This window comes from Salvelinus namaycush, chromosome 25 (assembly GCF_016432855.1).
Source record: "Salvelinus namaycush isolate Seneca chromosome 25, SaNama_1.0, whole genome shotgun sequence".
Taxonomy (NCBI): domain Eukaryota; kingdom Metazoa; phylum Chordata; class Actinopteri; order Salmoniformes; family Salmonidae; genus Salvelinus; species Salvelinus namaycush.
In genome coordinates this window covers 12,208,432-12,233,259 of record NC_052331.1, presented here as the reverse complement: position 1 = coordinate 12,233,259, position 24,828 = coordinate 12,208,432, and the positions used below count along the sequence as shown (strand labels likewise).

General features: G+C 41.5%; 1 protein-coding gene across 2 annotated transcripts; it reads right to left on the bottom strand.

Moving 5' to 3' along the window:
- Nucleotides 1–3,285: 3,285 nt before the first annotated feature.
- Nucleotides 3,286–23,483, bottom strand: LOC120020319 (phospholipase ABHD3-like). Of its 2 annotated transcripts, none has more exons than XM_038963893.1 (9): nucleotides 23,241–23,483; nucleotides 21,898–22,061; nucleotides 13,558–13,740; nucleotides 12,504–12,549; nucleotides 9,615–9,727; nucleotides 8,908–9,081; nucleotides 8,420–8,468; nucleotides 8,112–8,277; nucleotides 3,286–5,227 (listed from the first exon to the last, which is right to left on the bottom strand). In XM_038963893.1, exons 1-9 carry the CDS (start codon nucleotides 23,397–23,399, stop codon nucleotides 5,043–5,045), a joined length of 1,239 nt encoding a protein of 412 aa, XP_038819821.1. In that variant the 5' UTR covers nucleotides 23,400–23,483; the 3' UTR covers nucleotides 3,286–5,042. The 2 variants fall into 2 exon arrangements, with proteins under 2 accessions (XP_038819821.1, XP_038819822.1); XM_038963894.1 differs by having other exon boundaries at nucleotides 5,079–5,227; nucleotides 8,164–8,277.
- Nucleotides 23,484–24,828: the final 1,345 nt, after the last annotated feature.

Here is a 24,828-nt window from a genome sequence, read left to right as displayed (position 1 = left end):
ACAACACAAATGGACTACATATCCAACTCTCAGAGAGTTGTTTAAATTTAACTCCCAATTGCCATTTTTTTTATCCACTCCCTTGCCATTTTACACTGGATTGTTTTGAATTAACAATCGACTACAGCAGAGTCCATTTCTCTTTCATTTTACATCCTTTGAGTTATAAGGGTGGAAAGCATTATTTGATTATTTCTTAACATGTCACATTATGGTGGCTCGCAATGTGATATCCAATCTCTGTTGCACGCCAATTTACAGGAAGCTATCCAGTACTTTAACAACACATACAACTCTGAGTAAATAAGGAAATACAGTAGATGAAGACTACCTACACCATGTAAACTGGAACAACTATCTCACTAACGGTTGCTATAAGTCCAGCCACTTACAGATTGGATTAGTTTAGAAAAATGTAAGTTTCTTTTCTTATGCTACTTTGTGTAGCATAAGATCAAAAACAATCAGTACATGCGAAAATACAGATATTGAAACAAACTATTTTAAAAATCAACCTGCAACGGAGCATGCTGGGAAATATGACAATCCATCTGTGGATAACTCCATAGATTTAACCCCCTGTCTCTGGTTACCAATAATGGAGTTAACCCTTTCACACGTACCATCACACGGGTGTGATCGTTCTACAGTGGTCCCTGAAGCGTACGATCACACCCGTGTGATTAGAACTCATTTAGAACGCTCGTTTAGAACGGCCAGTTTCGAATGACGCAACAATCAGCGTTTGAGCTGGCCACACTTTTTTCAGAAACGATTTACACAAACACAGTCCTTACAAAGTTATGTCCAGAATGTGAGCAGTTTATTTTATGGATTCAATGTTCAGATATTCACAGAAGTATATATAGCATAACACAATCATCCTAACCGGGAAAATGTAGGCTACATTAGTCCTAGCGCTAACAGGAAAGATTGACCCAACACAAGCAGTCATATTTTCTAACTCTCGGCTGACATAAACTACAATATGAATTAGCTAATAGCAATTACTATGTATAATTAATCACATCACGGGTGAGCTCACCATTGATCGAAATAATTAGGTAAAACACTTTATAGAAATCGAAAGTAATCCGATGATTAGTTTCAGCGCGCAGCCATGCATTTTTCCTCACAGAAACCGAAGATAATAAGAAAAGACGAGATGAGTTTGGTGTATTTATAGTATGCATGTTGAAGGGGTGTGTCATCTACCGTCGTTCACATCCCACCATTCATTTCCGGAAGTCCTCAAAGAATTTGTGAACTCTTACTCACCTCATTTTGTTATAACATCTTTGGTCAAACAGACGATTACGTGAAACCCAGAATGCATTGTATGTCAACAAACATGGCTACACAGCTGGAATTAGCTTAGCTATGGCACTGCATCTCAGTGCTAGAGGCGTCACTACTCCGTCCCAATGAACTCCAGTTATCAACACCAGCTCCAGGGAGCGTATCACTCTCTTGAGAGTTAAGATAACTCCTATTAGAGTGCCGCCCAAGAATATAACACTGTGATTTCAACTATTCTTAATTTACTGTGAATTTGTCTGTTTCTCCCCCCCCCCTCTCTCTCTCACTCCCTGTCTCTCAGAGCACTGCTGATGCCCTAGGTGTACCATTTGTGGGTAAGACATAATTGATCCTCCAGGAATATAAACAACATCTGTATAGTAAGTCTTTCCTGGGTTACATATACCCCCCCCCCCCCCCCCTTCTTCCCACATGTATAGTTGTAACAGAAATATCATCCAGGTATAGCACTCTTTGTCCACCTTTACCATTTCAATTGCATTGTTTCTACATTGCTTTGTAAAATGTCATTGTCACATTGCCCTTAACAAAGAATCCTCTCCTGAGGATTCCATCTGAAAACTATTTCCAGTCGTTCAGCCCTCAGGCTACTTTCTCTGTAGCTGGCAATACTGTACTTAATCTAACCACGCACATTTTACATGATTAAAATATTAAATATCTGACATAATGAATTATGAAACAGAAGTAATTTAACCTCATTAGATAAGTGAATGTGTGTGTGTGTGTGTGTGTGTGTGTGTGTGTGTGTGTGTGTGTACTTGTTTTCCTACATTATCAGGACCCCAATGTCCAAACAATTCACCTGAATGTCCTGAAAAGGTAGGAAAACAAGAACTTCTTGTTAAAATGTTATTTTAAGCTTAAGGGTTAGGTTTACGATTTGGGGATTAGGGTTAGGTTAAGTGGAAACAGTTTTTTTTAACGGTCAAACATGTTCCCCCTCTAAAAAGTCCTGAAAGCTGTATGTGTCTGTTTGTGTCTGGTCAATACAATATAGGTCACATAGATTCCTGATATTATGAAATTTGTCCACTGTCTACTCTAACGACTCTCCCTCCCAAGTTTTCTAGAACCATTTAGCTGAAACCAACACTGTCTGGGAGCTGTGTGTGTTCGTGCGTGTGAAGGATTATAGCACGGTGTCAGCAGTACCATTTGAACCAAGGTCTGGTAGAAACACAACACCAGGACAGCCAATGACAGTGAGTCAACCAAATCGGGCCAACCAAAAACAGAGAGCCCGGCATAGCGTGACACATGTGTCATAACCTAATGACCTGGCTGTGTGGCACGTGATGGGTTATATGATAAGCCATGTGGCTTCTGTTCTGTGTGCTGTCGAATGTTACCTCCACAGGACCTCTGAATGTCGTAAGAGGCTATGTGAGGTCGTCGGACCCGTGGACCAGAGCTTAGCAGAGAACCATCACAGATTACAGATGATTTGCCTGCATTCTGCAAAGATGTTAATATAAAGAGGGAAATTAAATGTATTTACATTGGAATATGTTTTCACTAAGGAGGAGTCAAAAGTAGAAACATATAGCGTCTTCATTTCCTTCTAGTGGTGGAAATGGGGATGGATGATACAACATACATGATACAGCTTGTTATTATGCCACGTTCACGTAATGTCAGAAACTCAGACATTTCCGACTTGGTTGCTCGTTGTAGAAAGAGTTTCCCACTCGGGAAGTATCAGAATCAACCAATAGGAAGCTCTACGCAAATAACATTTGAACTCAGAGGTCCCAAGTTTCTGACATGACGTGAACGTGGCATTACACATCTCTTGGATGATAGCCATCCAATAGCTGATGCCATGATAGCTGATACCAACAGTGGGGCAGTGACCAAATGACCAAACCCTTAAAAGTCAATAAAGTCAGGCAGAGTCAACTGAGGACATGCATTAACAAGCAGAGCACTTGAGAGAAGAGAGACAGCAAACAACTGCACTGTAGTAGGCTTCATTTAATAATGTGTTACATACAGCAAAATACACTTCATATTGATACATGTTTTTACTGGTACTTTTACTACATAGACAATTTAATTTGAAAATCTTATTGCTAGGCATGTTAAATAGAATAATTTTTTTAAATAGAAAATGAAATATAATATCATAAATATAATGACTAACAAAATATGTCCTTTGTGCTACTGATTATGATGCGGTGTGTTCTAAGTCGTAAGGTTCAGGACGTGATGACGATGAGACACATGCTACTTAATGGCCACGGGGCAGAATAAAGAAACACACAAATTCCACAGGAATAAAGTCATAGGTGCATTTGAAATGACACCCTATTCCCTACAGAGTGCACTACATTTGACCAGGGTCCATGAGGTTCTGGCCAAAGGTAGTGCACTATATAGGGAATATGGTGCCATTTTGTATGCAGACAATGTCTGAAACGGTGCATTGGTGACAGTCCGGTTGCCAAATCTGGTGCTACTTTTGCTAACTCCTTTATGGTAAACAACTCCATTCTCATTGTTGTCTTATTAAGCAGAACTAAACTGGCAACCAGGCTGCATTGATGAAATATGCATCTGGTGTGGGATCACAGTCAACACAGAGGGTATGCATACATCCCATCTTACTGTAACACAATCCTATGTTCAAATGTACAATATATCATACACATCACTGTATCTAGCACCTTCATTCTAACATGAGGTTTCAGGTTGATATGCTCAGCAAATACCCTAGTAGGGTAAAATACAGTACTGGTCCATGAAGTAACTAAGACTTGGCTGTGTTTTTAACATCTGGACAACAATAACATCCCTGTGGTATTTGTATATTAATTTATTAGGCCTTTTGGGTATAGTTACTTACATATTAAAAATAATTGAAATCAAGTGTGTTTGCATGAAGGAATTAGAGGCATGGTTCGTTCAAACTAAAATAGTGCAATTTCCCATTCCTTATCATTAATAATGAGTTACATTGTTAGAGCTATTTGGTGTGTGCACAGGTAGAATGTGTGAATAAAAGTGCATGCAGAAATATTCAAGAGAACATAAATACTGTGATCTGTTCGGGTAAGGTAAAGTTATCATCTCGAACCAAGTATCACGCTACTATAGCAGCTAGCTGTCTGTCATGAGAGATTAGATATGGGTTTTTGAAAGAATTATTTTTTTAAGGAATTAACGATCTTCAACATAAAACATTCACATTCATAACAAAGACAGACAGACAGAGACAGACTATGTAAAAAATAAATACAATCCCCGAGGACTAAAATCCTACTGATACACAAGTTGCTGTTGAGAACACTGACGGACAGGGAAAGACAGCTGAAAATATTAATGTCATACAGTACTTCTGTTAACTTAAAAAAGTATTTCCACCACACACTCATTTAGCTAGCACAGCTAATGTGAACATACTCATCTTTTCACCATCGACATGAGCAATTGCAATCACTTTTTCGAATAAGCATAGTATGAATTCATGGGGACATACATTGATTTAATTCATGTATGAAGGAATACATGAGTGGACGGACAAATGTTGTATTGTGACAGGGTGTTCACTTCAAAATAAAATGTTTTTTGCTTGTAGGGAGGGATGGAGAAAGGGAGGGATGGAGGAGAGAGTGATGGAGATGAGGAAGTAAGGAGAGAAGGAATGAAGGAAAGGAGAGGGAGAAAAGGAAGGTGTGAAGGAACGACAGAGGGAAGGAAAAAGAGAAGAACTGGTCCTACTAGCTGGAAAGGTCATTGAGGTCACCACCCTGTTCTATGACGGCCTTGGCAAACTGCTTGAACACGCGGTCCATGTAGGTGCTCCGTCGGGGCCACAGGCCCTCCAGGAAACCAATATGGCCCCCGTGGCAGGTGATGAGGAGGGCTAGGTTAGGGTTCTGCTTCACTGCCTCCACTGGAATGGCTGAGGAGGAGAAGAGACAAAACACATTGTTAATAATCTAGCAGTCAAGCAATGGATACATATACCAAGCACTATACAGTATATTGTCGATTTAACTTCCAAAACCCCTCAGAAATACTGTATGCACGTACACATTAAGGCATTACAAGAAATGTACAGATAGATATAAAATAATACTATTTTTTTATATTTTTATATTACTAACAGATTAAACTAATTTTGGCCAAGGGTCCGTGGAATAAGTTTAGAGGGTGTAATACAATACAATGCAATGTTATTAATCTGCAATTGATGTTCTTAACCTTGGGCAACATGGGCCTGGGAGGCTCACAGGGATATTGGTATCCATCAAAGAAATAGAATGAAAAAAAGAGAAACCTTTTATTCAATTTTTATTATATCCACAGTACTCCACCAATTGACCATTCGTTAAGCTCCACCCCCGAATTTTGGGCAACCAATCGCTGCGCTCCAACGGATCGCAACTGTAGTCGAGTCCAACACCTCCGACAAGCTCACGTTTCAACGCAATGAAAGCCGGAGAGGGCTTTTGCAAAAACAGTTTTCTTCAAAAAATGTATGTAATTATTATTAAATAAGTGAACAGTGCACCAGGAGTAATTGCTACTGTGATTCCTGCTATGCAGAGCCTGTGAACGCTAGATAGCTAGGCAGCCACTTAATATAACTTGTTTTCTCAAAATGTAAGTTAGGTAGCTAAGTTAGCAATGTTATGAATACTTAGCTCCCATCTGCTGTCAACATCAGGATACGATTTGAGAGCACTAGTTAGCTCCAAAAGTGGTTATAGCTTAGACTGCATTCTGACAGTGAATTCAGAGGCTAGCTACACTACAAACATAATTTTTACCAGGTTCCTGTAAAGCAATTGTAATGACAGTCCACCACAACATACCCAAGAGTTTCCTGATTAGCAAAGTGTAGTCTGTGTTTAATTTGATTGTGTACTGGAAACACAGTTTGAGATCATTGTGAGGGGATTTCACCAGTGGTTGAATTGGGAATTGGACTTCCCGGGAAAATGTTGTCTGAGGTTGCAACAGTAAACTAAGGGGGACGTGGCTTAACTAAGGGTCAATTATCAATTTTAGTTCAATACTTCTTGTATTGTTTACAAAAACAAACAAAAAATACAGTGCCTTCAGAAAGTATTCATACTCCTTGATTTATTCCACATTTTGTTGTGTTACTGCCTGAATTCGAAATGGATTACATTTATATTTTCCCTCACCCATCTACACACAATACCCCATAATGACAAAGTGAAAACATGTTTTGAAATACAGAAATATCTCATTTACATAAGTATTCACACCCCTGAGTCAACACATGTTAGAATCACCTTTGGCAGTGATTACAGTTGTGAGTCTTTCTGGGTAAGTCTAAGAGCTTTGCACACCTGGTTTGTGCAATATTTGCACATTATTCTTTTTTAAATTCTTCAAGCTCTGTGAAGTTGTTTGTTGATCATTGTTAGACAGCCATTTTCAAGTCTTGCCATATATTTTCAAACCGATTTATGTCAAAACTGTAACTAGGCCACTCAGGAACATTCAATGTTGTCTTGGTAAGCAACTCCAGTGTACATTTTGTGTTTTAGGTTATTGTCCTGCTGAAAGGTGAATTTGTCTTCCAGTGTCTGTTGGAAAGCAGACGGAACCAGGTTTTCCTCTAGGATTTTGCCTGTGCTTAGCTCTATTCCGTTTCTTTTTATTAAAAAAAAACATCCTAGTCCTTGCCGATGACAAGCATACCCATAACATGATGTAGCCACCACCATGCTTGAACATATGAAGAGTGGTACTCAGCGATGTATTTGCTTTGTATTCAGGACATAAAGTTAATTTCTTTGCCACATTTCTTGCAGTTTTACTTTAGTGCCTTATTGCAAACAGGATGCATGTTTTGGAATAGTTTTTATTCTGTACAGGCTTCCTTCTTGAGTTACTACAATGTTGTTGATCAATCAGTTTTTTCCTATCACAGCCATTAAACTCTGTAACTGTTTCAACATCACCATTGGACTCATGGTGAATTCCCTGAGCGGTTTCCTTCCCCCCCAGCAACTGAGTTAGGAAGAACGCCTGTATCTTTGTAGTGACTGGGTGTATTGATACACCATCAAAAGTGTAATTAATAACTTTACCATACTCAAAGGGATATTCAATGTCTGTTTTTTTACACATCTACCAATAGGTGCCCTTCTTTGCGAGGCATTGGAAAACCTCCCTTGTCTTTGTGGTTGAATCTGTGTTTGAAATTCACAGCTCAACTGATTGTGACTTATTATGTGACTTGTTAGGCACATTTTTACTCCTGAACTTAATTAGGCTTGCATAACAAAGGGGTTGAAAACTTATTGAAATTCTACAAACATAATTCTACTTTAACATTATAGGATATTGTGTGTAGACCATTGAAACAAAATCTCAATTAAATCCATTTTAAATTCAGGCTGTAACACAACAAAATGTGGAAAAAGTCAACGGGTGTGAATACTTCCTGAAGGCACTGTAAATGGACTGCAATGTAATGTTTAAAATTGCAAAGTTCTCTCTGCCTCATGGCAAAACGTGTGCCAAAATGTGCCTTCCCAGGGCACGAGACGTGGTTCATCCGGCCAAGCACTGCCAAAGTCATAGCAGAACTCCTTGTATGATATTTTCTTGTGCTCTGATTTAAAGGTGGTCCCTGATGAATTTGTTATCACAAAAGGGGTCCCCAACCCCAAAACGTTTGAGAACCACTGTTCTATATTAACACTCATTGTGTATTTGCCTGCATTGTCTTTCCGAAAAGGCCTTGCTCATCGGCTAAGCAACCAACATGGAGGGCCAGGGGTGGGGTGTGATTGTGGATTCACCATGACAGGGGGAGAAGACGTCGTCTGCAGCGTTTAGACACAACATGGGCACCTGCACAGACTTGAGCTTGTGGATGGGACTGGCATCGTGGTAGTAGTCATCGTTGGTGGGGTAGCCAAACATTATAGACGTGAACCTCTCATCAAACTCACGGATGGTCTTGGCCTGCATGGGGGTTGGGATAAACAACATTTGGCAGCAGTCCAAGAGGGCCATAAGGACGAGACTAGAACGTGACTAGAATAGATTGTTTTCTTTGACTTTGATTGGATTTACAGGAGGTCATTAAAAAGGAAGTGCATTTTACCTTCATCACATGATCAATGTCGTAACTCTTCTCAAGGACAGATTTGTGTCTAGAGGAGAGAAAAACATGAGGAAGCAGGAAGTCGGTTTGCTTCACTGGGGAAGTAGGTTTGCTTCAATGGGGATCATGGGGATTTGCTTTAATATCCAGTGGCAATGTTTATGATATGATTGGGGCCTGAGAGTAAAGTACAGAGTATAAAATATGTCCAGGATCCCCAGAGAGAGATAGCGAAGAGAGAGATAGCGAAGAGAGAGGGGCAAGAGAGAGAGCGAGAGGGAGGGGAGTGAGAGTGAGAGAGAGGGATAGAAAGAGAGGGAAAGAAAGAAAGAAAGAGAGGCTTGTGGCCAAGCTAGTTCACACCCTCCACAAACCTCAGGGGTCAGGTGCTAACCGCTAAAAGGAAAACAATGTAGCTCAGTGCAACTAACAGCTAAAATAGGCTAATCCCCCAGCCCAGGCTCCAGCTTCCTCTGGCCCCCACCCACCTGTCCACACCTGCCTGCAGGCAGCTAGTGAGGTAAGAGTTGAAGAGGAAGCGGTCCAGAGGCTTCTCCAGTGACGCTGTACACGCAAACACATCCCAGCCTGCCGAGAACACCACCACACCCTTCAGACACGTCTCCCTGCCCTTCTTCCCCAGGTAGTTTGCCAGCATCATCCTGGGGTTCAAAAGAGGGGGAGAGGGTTGTGGGGAGAAGGGAGGGGGGAGAGCAGAGGAGGATTGTGAAATGTTACATTTTTCATCAATCTGCACTTAGCTTGGAGATTATAGCTTGAATACCTCTTTTGACATGGTGTAAGTACTACTGAGAGGCTGAGCTCTGAATCAAATGCAAAGTGTTGTTTCTGACAGGGGGAAAGCATGAGCCTGCAAACTTTAAAAATACATAACCAACCCATGACATAATTTCTGCTGGTGAGCGTTGACCTTTTTTGAATATCATTAAAAACCTAAGGATGACCAAGTGCGCTCTCAAGGCTCTACGTAAACCGTACTCGCTTCAGACTGACTCCCACAGTTCAGTGAAGTAATACTGTAGTATAGTATTGCTCTAGACAGATCCCGTTGACGTCAATAAGCTACAATAATACACAATTTATGCAGAAGTCTGAGTAGTGCATGTGCTTGGGATTTGGCCCAGTGAATAGTGTCACTGTCCATTGAAGTGAGAATGCATGAAGAGGCACCTACCCGCCCATGGAGACCCCAGCAGCCATGAGCGGGGCGTCCTCATTTGCCCTCTGGATGTGTTCGATGACAGCCTCCAGGTCCTCTGTGTTGGCAGCGCAGTACGTTCTGGGGGTCTGGGTGGCACACAAAGATAAGAAGAGTTCACCATGTGTGCTTTTGCAGAGTGTGTGTACTGTGCACCATTTCCCTGCACGTGCACACACTGTTAGGGTATCGATAGTCAGGCGTGCACATACGGTACATGAATTACACTCAAGCCTTCATACCTTCTCTCACACATGTGCACAAACACTGCTTGTGATTTAGAGGCCAAACAATCACCATGACGCTATGTAGTTTTCATGGTGCTCTATTGATGAGTGGTAGAAAAAGAAGGTCTGGCTTTACAAATGGCTGATTCAGGCTATTTGGAGTTAGCGCAGTAGCAACCACAAGAGCAGTTATAACACCATTAAAGAGCAGTCAGAGCTGTGTAGCATGCAGCCTGCAGCTGGATAGCCTTTGGACTGTAGCATCTGTCCATCACTATCAATTAATGCAAGAAATTCTTGTTAAACATTAAGCAAATGACCCGCTTAGTCAAATGAGACCACAGACATGGAGAACAATAATGGGCCACTAAGGTTTGAGAAAATAAAATAAAACTAAATTTATTTTATATTTAACCTTTATTTAACTAGGCAAGTCAATTAAGAACAAATTATTATTTACAATGACGGCCTACCCCAGCCAAACCCTAACGACTTTGGGCCAATTGTGCGCCGCCCTATGGGACTCCCAATCACGGCCGGTTGTGATACAGCCTGTAATCAAACCAGGGTCTGTAGTGACGCATCTAGCACTGAGATGCAGTGCCTTAGACCGCTGCGTCACTCGGGACATTCAATGACGAAACTAAATGAAACACAACAGGGTTTTAAAGGTGACAATGAATTCAAATACTAGTACAATCTAAAATGGGATAGGCTACAGCTTTACAACTGTTCTATGTTGTACCTAAAACCCACTAAAGTACTAATAACTGACAACACATGGATTTAAAATAACCTTAAAGAAGCAGGTTTTATAACTTTATACTCCCTGACATCATCACTTCAGCATTTCAAGTCCATTTAAAGTAACCTATTTCTCAGTCAGGCATGTTGTCTATCTCTGTGGCTGCATACCAGTACCTTTCCTCATCAATATTAATGCGCAAAGCTCAGCCAAAGTGGAAGCTGTTTTTTCACAGCAGCCATATCCACTTGCTGTGTCGTCGTAGAAAACGTTTTTGAGTAGACGACTTGAGAGGAGTAGGAACTGTACTGGTACGGTTACAAGGATAATATCCACAATAAAAACAGCGTGAACCAATTTCCCTTTTGATGATACAGTATTAAAGTTAACTACAATACAACACAGTTCAATGTCCAATAACCATCCATTGTATTGTAGTACTGGTAAATATTACTATGATATATGATGCGACTCAAATGTACCAACTAAGTGTAACGGAGGCCGTTCGAAACCTGAAGAACTGAATTAGCTCCGAGAGGGAACCTCTCACAGAGCAGGACATTCATTCTAATACTGTGCCCTATTTAAACAATGGACGCCATTTACACTAAACTGGCCACAAAGAAAACAGTCAAAGGCTTATGAATGCGTAGGCAGTTGCATAAAACCTCAAAGCTAGTGGAAGAAGGGTCATTCCTTTCCTACCACCACGTTGTGTAGTGCAATAGTTATACTCGGAGATCATAGTACTGTTATATATACATACCTGTACATACAAAATACTGGAAATATTTATTTAACTAGGCATAATTAGAGTACTTCTTACCTCATCATGCAGACAACACATGAAGTTTGTTTGATTTTTTTCACATGTGCACTCATAGAGATCCTATTAAATTACTTGAACTCTAATTCCTACTTATCTGTGTGCACTACAGTATTGGCCCAGTTTGGCAACTGAGAATAGCCCTTTCAGATGAAACCCTGGCCTGGGTTACAAGATAACAGTAACTGGTGTGTGTGTGTGTGTGTGTGTGTGTGTTCGTGCATGTGTGTGTGTGTGTTCATGTGTTCATGCTTGAGTGCATGTGTGTCTGTCTTTGTGACTGTGCATGTGAATACAACAACGACAAGACACAAAACAACCCATTTATTTATTCTGAGAGCACAGATCTCAAAAAGGACATTGTGGCCACAAACTATGGCACGATACAAGGTTCCATTTGTCGATTGGCTGAGCTGTTTGGGTGACACCGATACCTAATATAATTTATGCACATTAGCATCTCTTGAATAGCATCATAGCACTTCCTCACTTCAATGGAGATTGACAACCTAATCGTTGGCTAAATAGATCTGGAACGGGCTTAGATTCATAGATAAAGCTTGAGCTACAGTTGGTGTCAGAATAGCATGTGCTTGGTGAAGACAGGACAGGGCAAGGTCATTCTGCTCTATGGTCCAGTGTTAGAATACACTATCCACCTGTAACTTCAATCCCTGCTATGTAACAACATAGTCGGTCTGCACCCTGTCTGGACTAGGCTCCCTATGGGTAACCCAATACACTATGGGTTACACATGACCCAGACATGTTATGGGCTGCTCGGTGACATAGTGAAGGGGGTGTCACACTGATAAATAGCACCAATGACAATGCAGGGGAAAGCCTGCACAGGCATGTGGAGCACCACTAGGATGTAGGGCCTATGTCTTTGTCATGTTGTGAGTGTTTGCATAGCCGTGTAGATGAAGATACCTTTTGATTGTACGGAGTAAAATAGTCGTTTCAAACTGTTGTGCTTTTGAATGCATGTCTGAATTTAAAACAAAAAAGGTACACATGCACAAATCCTTTTGAAACTGTACTTTGTATGAATATTAGATTCTTACCAAGAGAGTTTCGCCAGACACCCCTCTGTTGTTGAATACCGCACACCTGAAACACAAAAACATGCACTTTAGCCTTTGAATTCCATTCATTCCATTTCTTTCCTTGCATTCCTTGAGAAATTACAAGACTAATGCTAATATGATTACGTTCCTAAATGTAAGCGAGTGCCAGCGTGATAACTATGTTCTAACTTCCAGGTGCACTGCATGACTCAAAATAACACGCTGCCCCCAATCTGTTTTTCTATTAGTGCTGAACAGCACTATCATACATTTCTCTACTCATCTGTTATCTGAGAGACTCAACCTTGCTGTTTCTATCTGTAAAACTCAGCAGCAGGGTGGGGCCATACTGTAGATTGGGGGGGGTGGACACAGCAAGGAGTGGTGACGTACATTTGCTTCCTGCTGCAAAGCTTGTACCAGTAAGCTGTAATTCACTAAGCTAGCAGGACAGGGGTGAGGGCCGGGGTGAAAGATGCTGACTTTGCCTGCTTGCCCCCCCCCTCCCTTCCCTGCTCCGTTTGCTTGCCTGCCCCCCTCCCGTACCTTCTCTAAACTGCTCCCTCCGTTTTAAAGAACGAGTACAGAGAACACAGAGGGGCTTTTTGGAGGAGAGAAAACTGCCTCCCTCGGCATCTCTTAGGGCTTGTGCAACGTACAGCTCTTTCTTTCCAAAGCAGCTCTGCTCTGCCTACTGAGAGATTGGCTAGCCTCTCTATTGTTGCAGCTGCCTACCTCAAGTAACCCTAATCCATTCATACACAGTTGTTATAACACAATGTACAAATGCGTTTGAAAGTACTGTCAACTCCTGACATAGAGTATGTTCACTGCAAAGAAAATGTATTTGAATTTGGACTACTGAACTGCAATGCACTGAAACAGATGAGTGTGTTATCAAGAGTGGACTGTACACAGTGTTTAAAATAGTCCTACAGGCTAAAATATAGGCCTAATCCACAGGCCTAATCCACAGTATTGAATGGAGCAATAGTTTGAATTAATGAAAACTGTGCAGTACTGTCTAGTACTTCTAGCCAAGAACACACACCTATATCCCAGCTCCCTGCTCTGCTGGACCATGTGGAGGATGTAGGACTCTCTGCTGGTGCCGGTCAGGCCTGGAAGCAGCAGGACGGTGGGGCGCGTGGCCGAGTTGGGGTGGGAGGCGCTGTCATCGTTGTCGAACCAATCCAGAGAGATCTGCCCTCCATCTGCTGCTCTAATGAGCTCACTGCAGAGAGGAGAAGGTCAGACATAACAGTCAGAAGAGAAGCGGGACAGGCCGGGTAGAAAAAGACAGCACTAAATTACAGACACACACACTAGGGATTATCATGGGTAACCGGGATCCCGGGACTGTCCTGAGAACACTTCACGTTTCCCGAAAAGAAAATTGATGGCTCATTTCTTCCCCAATGTCTGCACTAATACAATTCCACAGCATCAGGTTATCAAGAAATGTAGTAGCACATTATCCAAACAGGTTGTAGCATGGAAGCCTAGTGTATTTACTTTATACAAAGTGGCCATAAATTCAAAGCGCACGCAAAATTGACACTGCCGGTCTTGCCGGACTGCATTCGCAACCTGAATTCAGTTAATAAACCCTAAAGGAAACCCCCTACAGTGTAGTCTATTAAAGAACGTGTGTCTCTTTGAGCTGTCATTGTAAGTCTTCAGACAGTTACACATTTGATAGGCCTATGCACAATTCACTACATAAGCATCTTGTCATGAAGTCTGTTAACAATTCAGAGAGACATGAGGGAAAATTCTATCCTCTCGTCCAAGAGCCTAGGCTATTTTCCTGTCAAGTCCCAATCCCACTGAAACCCAAAATCGTGACTACTTTATTCTGTAATCCATAGGTTGGATTATCAAAAAGCACGTCTCTTGGTTATGCATGTCAAAATACCGTTATAACATTTCTCCTGCTTCTCTGCGCATTCTCGTACATGCTGCCCAAATGAGAACTTCGGTAGAGAATGTGTGAATAGGGAGGAGGTACTAAGATAACATATGGAATTGTTTTAAGATGGTCATACCATGGATCATTTAGCTATTTGATTTAGAGTTTTCTGATCCCTTTAGGTATATATATATATTTTATTTATTTATTTGGCCTTTACTACTATAGCCCATAGAAACTATTTGAATAACATATTCCTAAATGGCAAAAAATACATTCCTTTTGATCGTTTTTTTAACTAAGGTTTTGAAGTGTCTGTCCTATATCTAGGAGATACACTACATGACCAAAAGTATGTGGACACCTACTGATGTTTTGGGCAATTAGGCCTGGCTCGCAGTCAATGTTAAAATTCATCCCAAAGGTGTTCGATGGGGTTGAGGTCCGGGCTGTGTGCAGGCCAGTCAAGTTCTTCCACACTGATCTCGACAAACCGTTTATGTATGGACCTCACTTTGTGCACGGGGGCATTGTCATACTGAAACAGGAAAGGGCCTTCCCCAAACTCTTGCCACAAAGTTGGAAGCACAGAATTGTCAAGAATGCCATTGTATGCTGTAGCGATAAGATTTCCCTTCACTGGAACTAAGGAGCCTGAACCATGGAAAAAAAACTTCAGACCATTATTCCTCCTCCACCAAACTTTACAGTTGGCACTATGCATCTGCCAAACCCAGATTCGTCCATCGGACTGCCAGATGGTGAAGCGTGATCCATCACTCTAGAGAACGCGTTTCTAAAGCCCAATGGAGGTGAGTTTTACACCACTCCAGCCAACGCTTGGCATTGCGCATGGTGATCTTAGGCTTACGTGTGGCTGCTCGGCCGTTAAAATCCATTTCATGAAGCTCCCGACGAACAGTTACTGTGCTGATGTTGTTTCCAGAAACAGTTTGGAACTCGGTATTGAGTGTTGCAGCCGAGGACAGACAATTTTTACATGCTTCGCGTTTCAGCACTTGGTGGTCCCATTCTGTGAGCTTGTGTGGCCTACCACTTCGCGGCCGAGTAGTTATTGCTCCTAGAAGTTTCCACTTCACAATAATATCACTTACAATTGACCGGGGCAGCTCTAGCAGGGAAGACATTTTACGAACGGAGTTGTTGGCAAGGTTGCATCCTATGACGGTGCCACGTTGAAAGTCACTAAGCTCTTCAGTAAGGCCATTCTACTGCCAATGTTTGTCTATGTAGATTGCATGGCTGTGTGCTTGATTTTATACACCTGTCAGCAACGTGTGTGGCTGAAATAGCCAAATCCACTAATTGGAAGGGGTGTCAACATACTTTTGTATATACTGTATAGTGTATATCTATATCTATATGTACACTGAAGAAAATATCAACACAACATGTAAAGTGTTGGTCCCATGTTTCATAAGCTGAAATAAAAGATCCATGAAATGTTCCATATGCACAAAAAGCTTATTTCTCTCAGATGTTGTGCACACATTTGTCTACATCCCTGTTAGTGAGCCTTTCTCCTTTGTCAAGATAATCCATCCACCTGACAGGTTTTGCATATCAAGAAGCTGATTAAACAGCATGATCATTATAAAGGCGTACCTTGTGCTGGGGACAATAAAAGGCCAATGTGCAGTTTTGTCACACATCACAATGCCACCGATGTCTCAAGTTGAGGGCGCGTGCAATTGGCATGCAGAGCTTTTGCCAGAGAATTTAATGTACATTTTTCTACCGTAAGCCGCCTTCAACGTCGTTTTAGAGAATTTGGCAGTACGTCCAACCAGCCTCACAACCGCAGACGACGTGCGTGGCGTCATGTGGGCAAGCGATTTGCTGATGTCAATATTGTGAACAGAGTGCCCCATGGTGGCGGTGGGGTTATGGTATGGGCAGGCATAAGCTACCGACAACGAACACAATTGCATTTTATCGATGCCAATTTGAATGCACAGAAATACCGTGACGATATCCTGAGGCTCATTGTGAGGCCCTTTTTTTAAAGGTTTCTGTGAACAACAGATACATATCTGTATTCCCGGTCATGTAAAATCCATAGATTAGGGCCAAATGAATTTATTTCAATTGACTGATTTCCGCATATGAACTGTAACTCAGTAAAATCTTTGAAATTGTTGCATGTTGCATTTATCTTTTTGTTTATCTTGACAACCACTTTATTTATATATATATATATATATATATATATAGAGAGAGAGAGAGAGAGAGAGAGAGAGAGAGAGAGAGAGAGAGAGAGAGAGAGAGAGAGAGAGAGAGAGAGAGAGAGAGAGAGAGAGAGAGAGAGAGAGAGAGAGAGAGAGAGAGAGAGAGAGAGAGAGAGAGAGAGAGAGAGAGAGAGAGAGAGATATCTGAAATCGAATACTTTAAGGTATAGAATTATTAACAACTGTAATTGTCACTTCCTGATCTGTTTTACCTGTTCTTGTGATTGTCTCCACCTCCTCCAGGTGTGACTTATTTTCCCCAGTGTATTTATCCCTGTGTTTCCTGTCTCTCTGTGCCAGTTCGTCTTGTATGTTTTCAAGTCAACCAGCGTGTTTTCCCATGTGCCTGTTTTCTATTATCTTTTTCCTAGTCTTCCCTGTTTTGACCTTTGCAGGTTTTTTTCTGGACTCCGTACCCGCCTGCCTGACCCTTCTGCCTGCCCTGACATCGAGCCTGTCTGCCACTCTTTTCACCTCCTGGACTCAGAATCTGGTTTTGACCTTTTGCCTGTCCACGACCATTCGTGGTCGAGCCTTCTCCTTTTGGATTATAAATAAACTACCAAGACTCTAACCATCTGCCTTGTGCCCTTAGAGTAATGTTTATTTTCTTGTTGGAACCTATATGGATCTATATTTCCACTTGAGAAATACTGCACCAAACATCTTACTTAGATGTAAAATTGTGTGAAAAGACCTCCTCGGCAAAAACGCCAAAATGAATTATCGATTTATCTTAGATTCATTCTAACTATTTTGAGGAATTGTATAATGACTATGTTGTTGCTATGGCGTCTCAAGAGGGACAAAGTAATATTGCGTTTTTTAAGTGAAGGGTCTTGTATGAGAGTATGCGAGGCACGGACGTTCCCTTCCCCTAGCCGAGTTCTGCTAGGAGCAAACTGAACCTAGTATGCAGATCATTTTTGCCACCTAATTGGTATTTTGACCAATCAGATCAGATCTTTTGCCTCTAATTTGGCAAAAGATCAGAATTGGGCTGCCTGTGCAATTGCAGCCGTGCAGTCCCACCTGCACCATTTTCTTGACAACCACTTTATTTCACTAGTGATCAGCCTCACAAGCTGCATTTATACAGGCAGCCCAATTCAGATCTTTTGCCAATGATTTAGAATATCTGATACTTATCTGATCTTTTCCCTAAAGTGTAAACAGAAAAAAACTATCTGATTTGACTTCCAATTTAAATCACATCCATATGTGGATCTCAATCCTGATACAATTCTGATGCTCCATTTGCGACCTCCGTCTGGGCGCTCAGATCAGACTTTTTTGCTCTGAAGAGATTTTGTTCTCTGCAGCTGCAGTGGATTCTTATGGAGAATAAATGTATAGTTTCCCCAAGCCTACCCCGTTAGCTGGGGTCAATGAGTCCCAGTGCAATCCATCTCACGCCAACCAACCAACCGAGCGACCAGACAACAACATTGGTTGTCAATGCCTGTATGACTGGAAGAGGAATGAAATTACAGAACCACACCAGCATTAAATATGCACTTAAAGGCGAGACTAGAGCAGCCACTGGTGTCGTGGGCCGTGGGCCGTGGACCAATCTGGAGCCAGCTGGTTGGGCCGTGTACCAATCGAGAGCGAGCACGACCCACAAGCAGAAACAGGAGGACACCTCTTTTATAGACATGCTAATCCCAGATGCGGATGAGTGGAGTGAGAGAGAGAGAGAGAGAGAGAAAAATGTCACTCCGACAGCCAGCGATAGTCGAGAAAATCATGATCAGCTTTCAAGGATCTCTGTACCATTCAGTTCAACATTCCATGGTGGGTCAAATAGTCAAATTGCCATGGTCTGAGGCACTTTTCCAATTCTAGTAATGCAATTTCTATGCTCTGTCCTTGTGTAGATTTGACTATGGTTAGTAGAGGTCTTCTCTTCCCTCATGACTAATAACCTCCAGCAAATATCATTGGCTAAACACACACACACACACTCACACAGGCTTTGATCTGAGACAGGTGGTGGGTGACACCCACATGCTGCCATGGTGCATTGTGGGAAGTGGGAAACATGTAGCTGCTTGATTGGACAATGGTCAAACAAAGGCCAAGAGAAGTGGAATGCCCTTGACACTAGGGCATCCTTCTGAGTCACTGGATCAGATTAGGGCAAGTCTGTCTGACTGCTATCAAGGCCAGGACAATAGTAATAGATGGCCTATAGTCCCATTCTGTGGTTAGTTACCTATAGTGCCACTTTCAACAATAGTAGTAAAGATTTCAGAAGGTCTACTCTATCTTGATTGGCTATTGAAGTTGATGATGATATTGCTCCTTAGTGGACAACCTACATAAACACAGTAACTAATGACAACGATCAAATAATTTGGTATTTTCAGTCAGTAAATCAGATCAAATCACTATTTTGATTCTAGCTCTGTGGAATATACTATACTATATATATTACATACAGAGCCTTCGGAAAGTATTCAGACCCCTTGACTTTTTCCACATTTTGTTAGGTTACAGCTTTATTCTAAAATGTATAAAATAAAATAAAAATATGTCAATCAATCTACACACAACACCCCATAATGACAAAGCAAAAACAGGTTTTAAGAAAAGTATTCTAATTTACAAAAAAAAAATATATATATAACATTTACATAAGTATTCAGACCATTTACTCAGTACTTTGTTGAAGCACCTTTGGCAGCGATTACAGCCTCGACTCTTCATGGGCATGATGCTACAAGCTTGGCACACCTGTATTTGGGGAGTATCTCCCATTCTTCTCTGCAGACCCTCTCAAGCTCTGTCAGGTTGCATGGGGAGCGTTGCTGAACAGCTATTTTCAGGTCTCTCCAGATATGTTCGATCCGGTTCAAGTCCGGGCTTGGCTGGGCCACTCAAGGACATTCAGAGACTTGTCCCGAAGCCACTCCTGCGTTGTCTTGGCTGTGTGATTAGGGTCTTTGTCCTGTTGGAAGGTGAACCTTCGCCCCAGTCTGAGGTCCTGAGCACTCTGGAGCAGGTTTTCATTAAGGATCTCTCTGTACTTTGCTCTGTTCATCCTCGATCCTGACTAGTCTCCCAGTCCCTGCTGCTGAAAAAACATCCATCGTAGGGATGGTGCCAGGTTTCCTCCAGAAGTGATGCTTGGCATTCAGACCAAAGAGTTCAATCTTGGGTTCATCAGACCAGAGAATCTTGTTTCTCATTGTCTGAGAGTCTTTAGGTGCCTTTTGGCAAACTCCAAGCGGGCTGTCATGTGCCTTTTAACGAGGAGTGGCTTCCATCAGGCCATTGTACCATAAAGTTATGATTGGTGGAGTGCTGCAGAGATGGTTGTCCTTCTGGAAGGTTCTCCCATCTCCACAGAGGAACTCTAGAGCTCTATCAGAGTGACCATCGGGTTCTTGGTCACCTCCCTGACCAAGACCCTTTTCCCCCGATTGCTCAGTTTGGCCGGGCGGTTCTAGGAAGAGTCTTGGTGGTTCCAAACTTCTTCCAGTTAAGAATGATGGAGGCCACTGTGTTCTTGGGGACCTTCAATGATGCAGAATTTTTTATTTATTATATGCAACAATTTCTAAAAACCTGTTTTTGCTTCGTCATTATGGGGTATTGTGTGTAGATTGCTAAGGCTTGAATTTTTAAAATTAATTTTAGAATAAGGCTGTAACGTAACAAAATGTGGAAAAAGTCAAGGGGTCTGAGTACTTTCCGAAGGCACTGTATATACAGTACCAGTCAAAAGTTTGGACACACCTACTCATTCCAGGGTTTTCCTTTATTTTTACTATTTTCTACATTGTATATCAAAACGATGAAATAACACATATGGAATCATGTAGTAACCAAAAAAAGTGTTAAACAAATCAAACTATATTATGTTTGAGATTCTTCAAAGTAGGCACCCTTTGCCTTGATGACAGCTTTGCACACTTGGCATTCTCTCAACCAGCTTCACCTGGAATGCTTTTCCAACAGTCTTGAAGGAGTTCCCACATATGCCACACACACACACATTATATATATATATATATATATATATATATATATATATATATATATATATATATATATATATATATATATATACTAACTACCCCCAACTCCATTGAATTCATTTCAACCCACCTAATAAATGCAGGAGTCCTTGGACACCCTGACCATTAATCTCTAACAGAATGCATTAAAGTGGCAGCGGTTGCCTGAGCCAATACCATCACACAAAAGATTCCTTTCACATTTCTGCTGATAAGTCTTGACGAAGGGCAAGAGGTGCAACCCACTGGGCACAGACGTCAATTCAACGTTCATTCTACCTGTTCACTAGACCAAGTGACCCTTGAACTTTGACACTTATTTAAGAGAATTGGCAATAAATCACAATCTGTATTGTAAAGACTAATCTAGTAATAGTTTTTACATGCCCCCCCCAAAAGGTCTGTGCATGTCTAACAGTATAACTTTAGTCTGTCCCCTCGCCCCGACCCGGGCGCAAACCAGGGACCCTCTGCACATATCAACAACAGTCACCCACGAAGCATCGTTACCCATCGCTCCACAAAGGCCGCGGCTCTTGCAGAGCAAGGGGAACCACTACTTCAAGGTCTCAAAGTGAGTGACGTAACCGACTGAAACGCTATTAGCGCGCACCACCGCTAACTAGCTAGCCATTTCACATCCGTTACACTCACCCCCCTTTCGACCTCCTCCTTTTCCGCAGCAACCAGTGATCCGGGTCAACAGCATCAATCTAACAGTATTAACTTTACGTCCGTCCCCTCGCCCATACCCGGGCGCGAACCAGGGACCCTCTGCACACATCAACAACAGTCACACACGAAGCATCGTTACCCATCGCTCCACAAAAGCCGCGGCTCTTGCAGAGCAAGGGGAACCACTACTTCAAGGTCTCAAAGCGAGTGACGTAACCGATTGAAACGCTATTAGCGCGCACCACCGCTAACTAGCTAGCCATTTCACATCCGTTACACATGTCCCTGCATACAGGTGTATTTTTAAACTAACACCATGCAACAGGCTTCTCTCTTATGAGACATGAGCTCCATGAGTTTAAACCAATTTCTCCAGTTTAATTCCTGTTCACCCAGTTCCATTTCACCATCAGACCAGGGAAACCCCTTCCCTTCACATGCTAAAGATCCTCTCGCAATATGTTCATTTTGAGATAGTTCTTTCAACAATAACACCACTACCATCACGTCTGATCCTATAAAAGTCTTACTTTCTGTAGCTGACCCCCGGTTTAGCCGTGACGAAGGGCCTAAGCACCGTCTGGATCCGGCTCTCCCAGCACCAGAAGGTGGGGTAGTAGGTCTCTGACACCACGGGACATTGGTCCCGCAGGAACTGGTAGAACTTCTTACCACCAGAAATCAGTTGGGGCTTCTGCAATACAAGACATGAAGTGTGTGAGTGATGTGGCATTCACGTTATTGAGGGGAAGTGGAGGAGAAATGTCTGACCATGCAAGTCAAAGATACATTGTTGTACCTTTCCTACATTGAATTTACGCAATGTATACTACAGACAATCTCCTGAATACAGTTCATTATACTTCATCATTCACAATCTACACCACTACTCCCTTACAATACCCTTAAAAACATTGTGAAGCCTCTTCACTGAAATCACACGATTTTGAATATTGATTCCAAAGGAAGGATCTCAACAACTATAGTGTAATTGTAATGCAATATCAAGACTGGAATCTCAATATTTTATATTGCTCTAATTTTGGTCTAGAGGACTGTATAAAGTGTCAGAAAATATGAAATGTTTTGGTGAGTTTTAGGGACATTCTGCAGTCACTAGTGGAGATGAAAGAGACTGGTAATGAGAATACAGTGACAGTAGGCAGTGTTGTAAATGGGATTATATGAGGTCACCACAATATCAAACACATCTGTCCTATCAGAGCATATAGGTCCTTATACATGTGCAGCACATCTCTGAACCTGTAAAACAAAAAATGTAATGCACGGCCGTTATTGTGTGTTTTATTATCATCAAACATTCGCCTGATGTTATATAGGCCTATGCTTTTCATTATTGGGAAAATCGAATATTGGAAAACCCATTAATTCCTGAATATCCAGTAGACCTACAGTAGGTAAGGAACAATCATTGCATGAACATTTCTGACAGCTTGCATGACAATAGCCTAAACCGAGCCTACATGATCGACATTTCAGATTACAAAACCAACAAAGGACTCACGATCAAATATATGCGGCCTAAATAGAAATTCAACTTTTGTAAATATGTAGCCTTGGCCTAATTGTACAAATTTTGAATTTTCACATTTAGTCCGGAGAAAAATCATACGATAGCATTTTATTGAGAGATTATATCGCATGTGCAGTACCGCAGATGCTCGTAGGCTACTGTAATAAATCAGCCCCCTCAGCAAATCATGCAGCAGCTGAGCCGGTTTGATGCGCAAAAGCGCGAGCAATATCCCTCATAATAACCGTTATGCCACATTCTAATAATTAAAAGACAAGTTGCAGGTTACAATGTATCCCAAATAATTATTCTTCAAAGCAGCCTCTGTGACCTCCCTACCTTCGCGACAGAGATCAAGTAATAGTAGGCATAAGCTGCGCTGAAGCCAAGCACCAGTGACAATACACCAGATCCAAAAAGTCCAACTTTCACTTGATTTTCCAGATAAAGTGACAGGTCCCTTGTCAAAACATTCAAATTGAAGTCCAGTGAGATCATTGCCAGGTCCCTGTTATCTCGCGCTTTCAGGTATAGCGGCCAGGTTCGAATGAAACCTCTGCTCCTCTGGATGCACGCACTAATGTGAAGGGGAAAGTCAAGGGGAGCGATATATATAGAGGCAGACGATGGCGCTATTTGACCGGACTGCGCTGAGCCGTAGCAGGCGCAATATTAGGCTATATAACACCTGCAGTGGAAGCAGCCAACATTGCATCGGGGACAGCGCACATTTTGGCCGATTTATCTTTTTCGTAGCAGGTTACGCAGCAGGTTAGGATAATTAAAGTAGCGTGTTAGGATAATTAGATTAAGGTTAGGAAAAGGGTGAAGGTTAGGGTTAGCTAAAATACAACAATAACATTTTTATTTTGAAATAAATGTCACAAAAGTTGTACCTTTCTAGCCATGACCCAGAGTCTGGGGACAATCAAGGCTGTGTTACATCACCACGACTGGAATTACGCAAGGGCCATGTTGCATGTGCCCAGTGGTGGAAAAAATACCCAATTGTCATACTTGAGTAAAAGTATAGATACCTTAATAGAAAGTTACTCAAGTAAAAGTGGAAGTCACCCAGTAAAATACTACTTGAGTAAAAGTCTAAAAGTATTTGGTTCTAAATATACTTAAGTATCAAAAGTAAAACTGTAAATAATGTCAAATTCCTTACATTAAGCAAAGACAGCACCATTTTCTTGTTTTAAAAATGTACAGACATCATTTATAAAATATGTGTATGTGTTTAGTAAGTCTGACAGATCAGAGGCAGTAGGGATGACCAGGGATGTTCTCTTGATAAGTATTTGAATTGGACCATTTTCCTGTCCTGCTAAGCATTCGAAATGTAATGAGTACTTTTGGGTGTCATGGAAAATGTATAGAGTAAAATGTACACAATTTTCTTGAGGAATGTAGTGAAGTAAAAGTAAAAGTTGCCAAAAAATATAGTACAGACACCCCAAAAAACGACTTAACTAGTACTTTAAAGTATTTTTACTTAAGTACTTTATACCACTGCATGTGCCATCTATTGGCCTGAACAGACGTGTGTCTGTTGTCATAATGGTCTGTCACTTGGACGATTCTTTGGAATCCATTCAAATCTTTAAGTCCAGTAATTTTTAACAGTCAACGAATTAGATATAATCAGTGTGCCCTTAGCCTGCCTAATGCACTTTTACATCCAGTCTAAATCACTGATCTTATCACAATAAATTAGATCAGAGATATCTTCAAGAGAGAAAGAAAGGAAGGATACATTACATAAAAGCCACAGCCCCTCAATGAAAACCAGTGACTGGGTTTACGGAATAGGTGGTAAATACATTGTTCCAGGGAAGCAAATACTGTATATTCAAATGTATAATATAGGCTACAGGTCACTGGAATAGGTCGTTTTCAATAAAATGCCACAATACGTTCGATT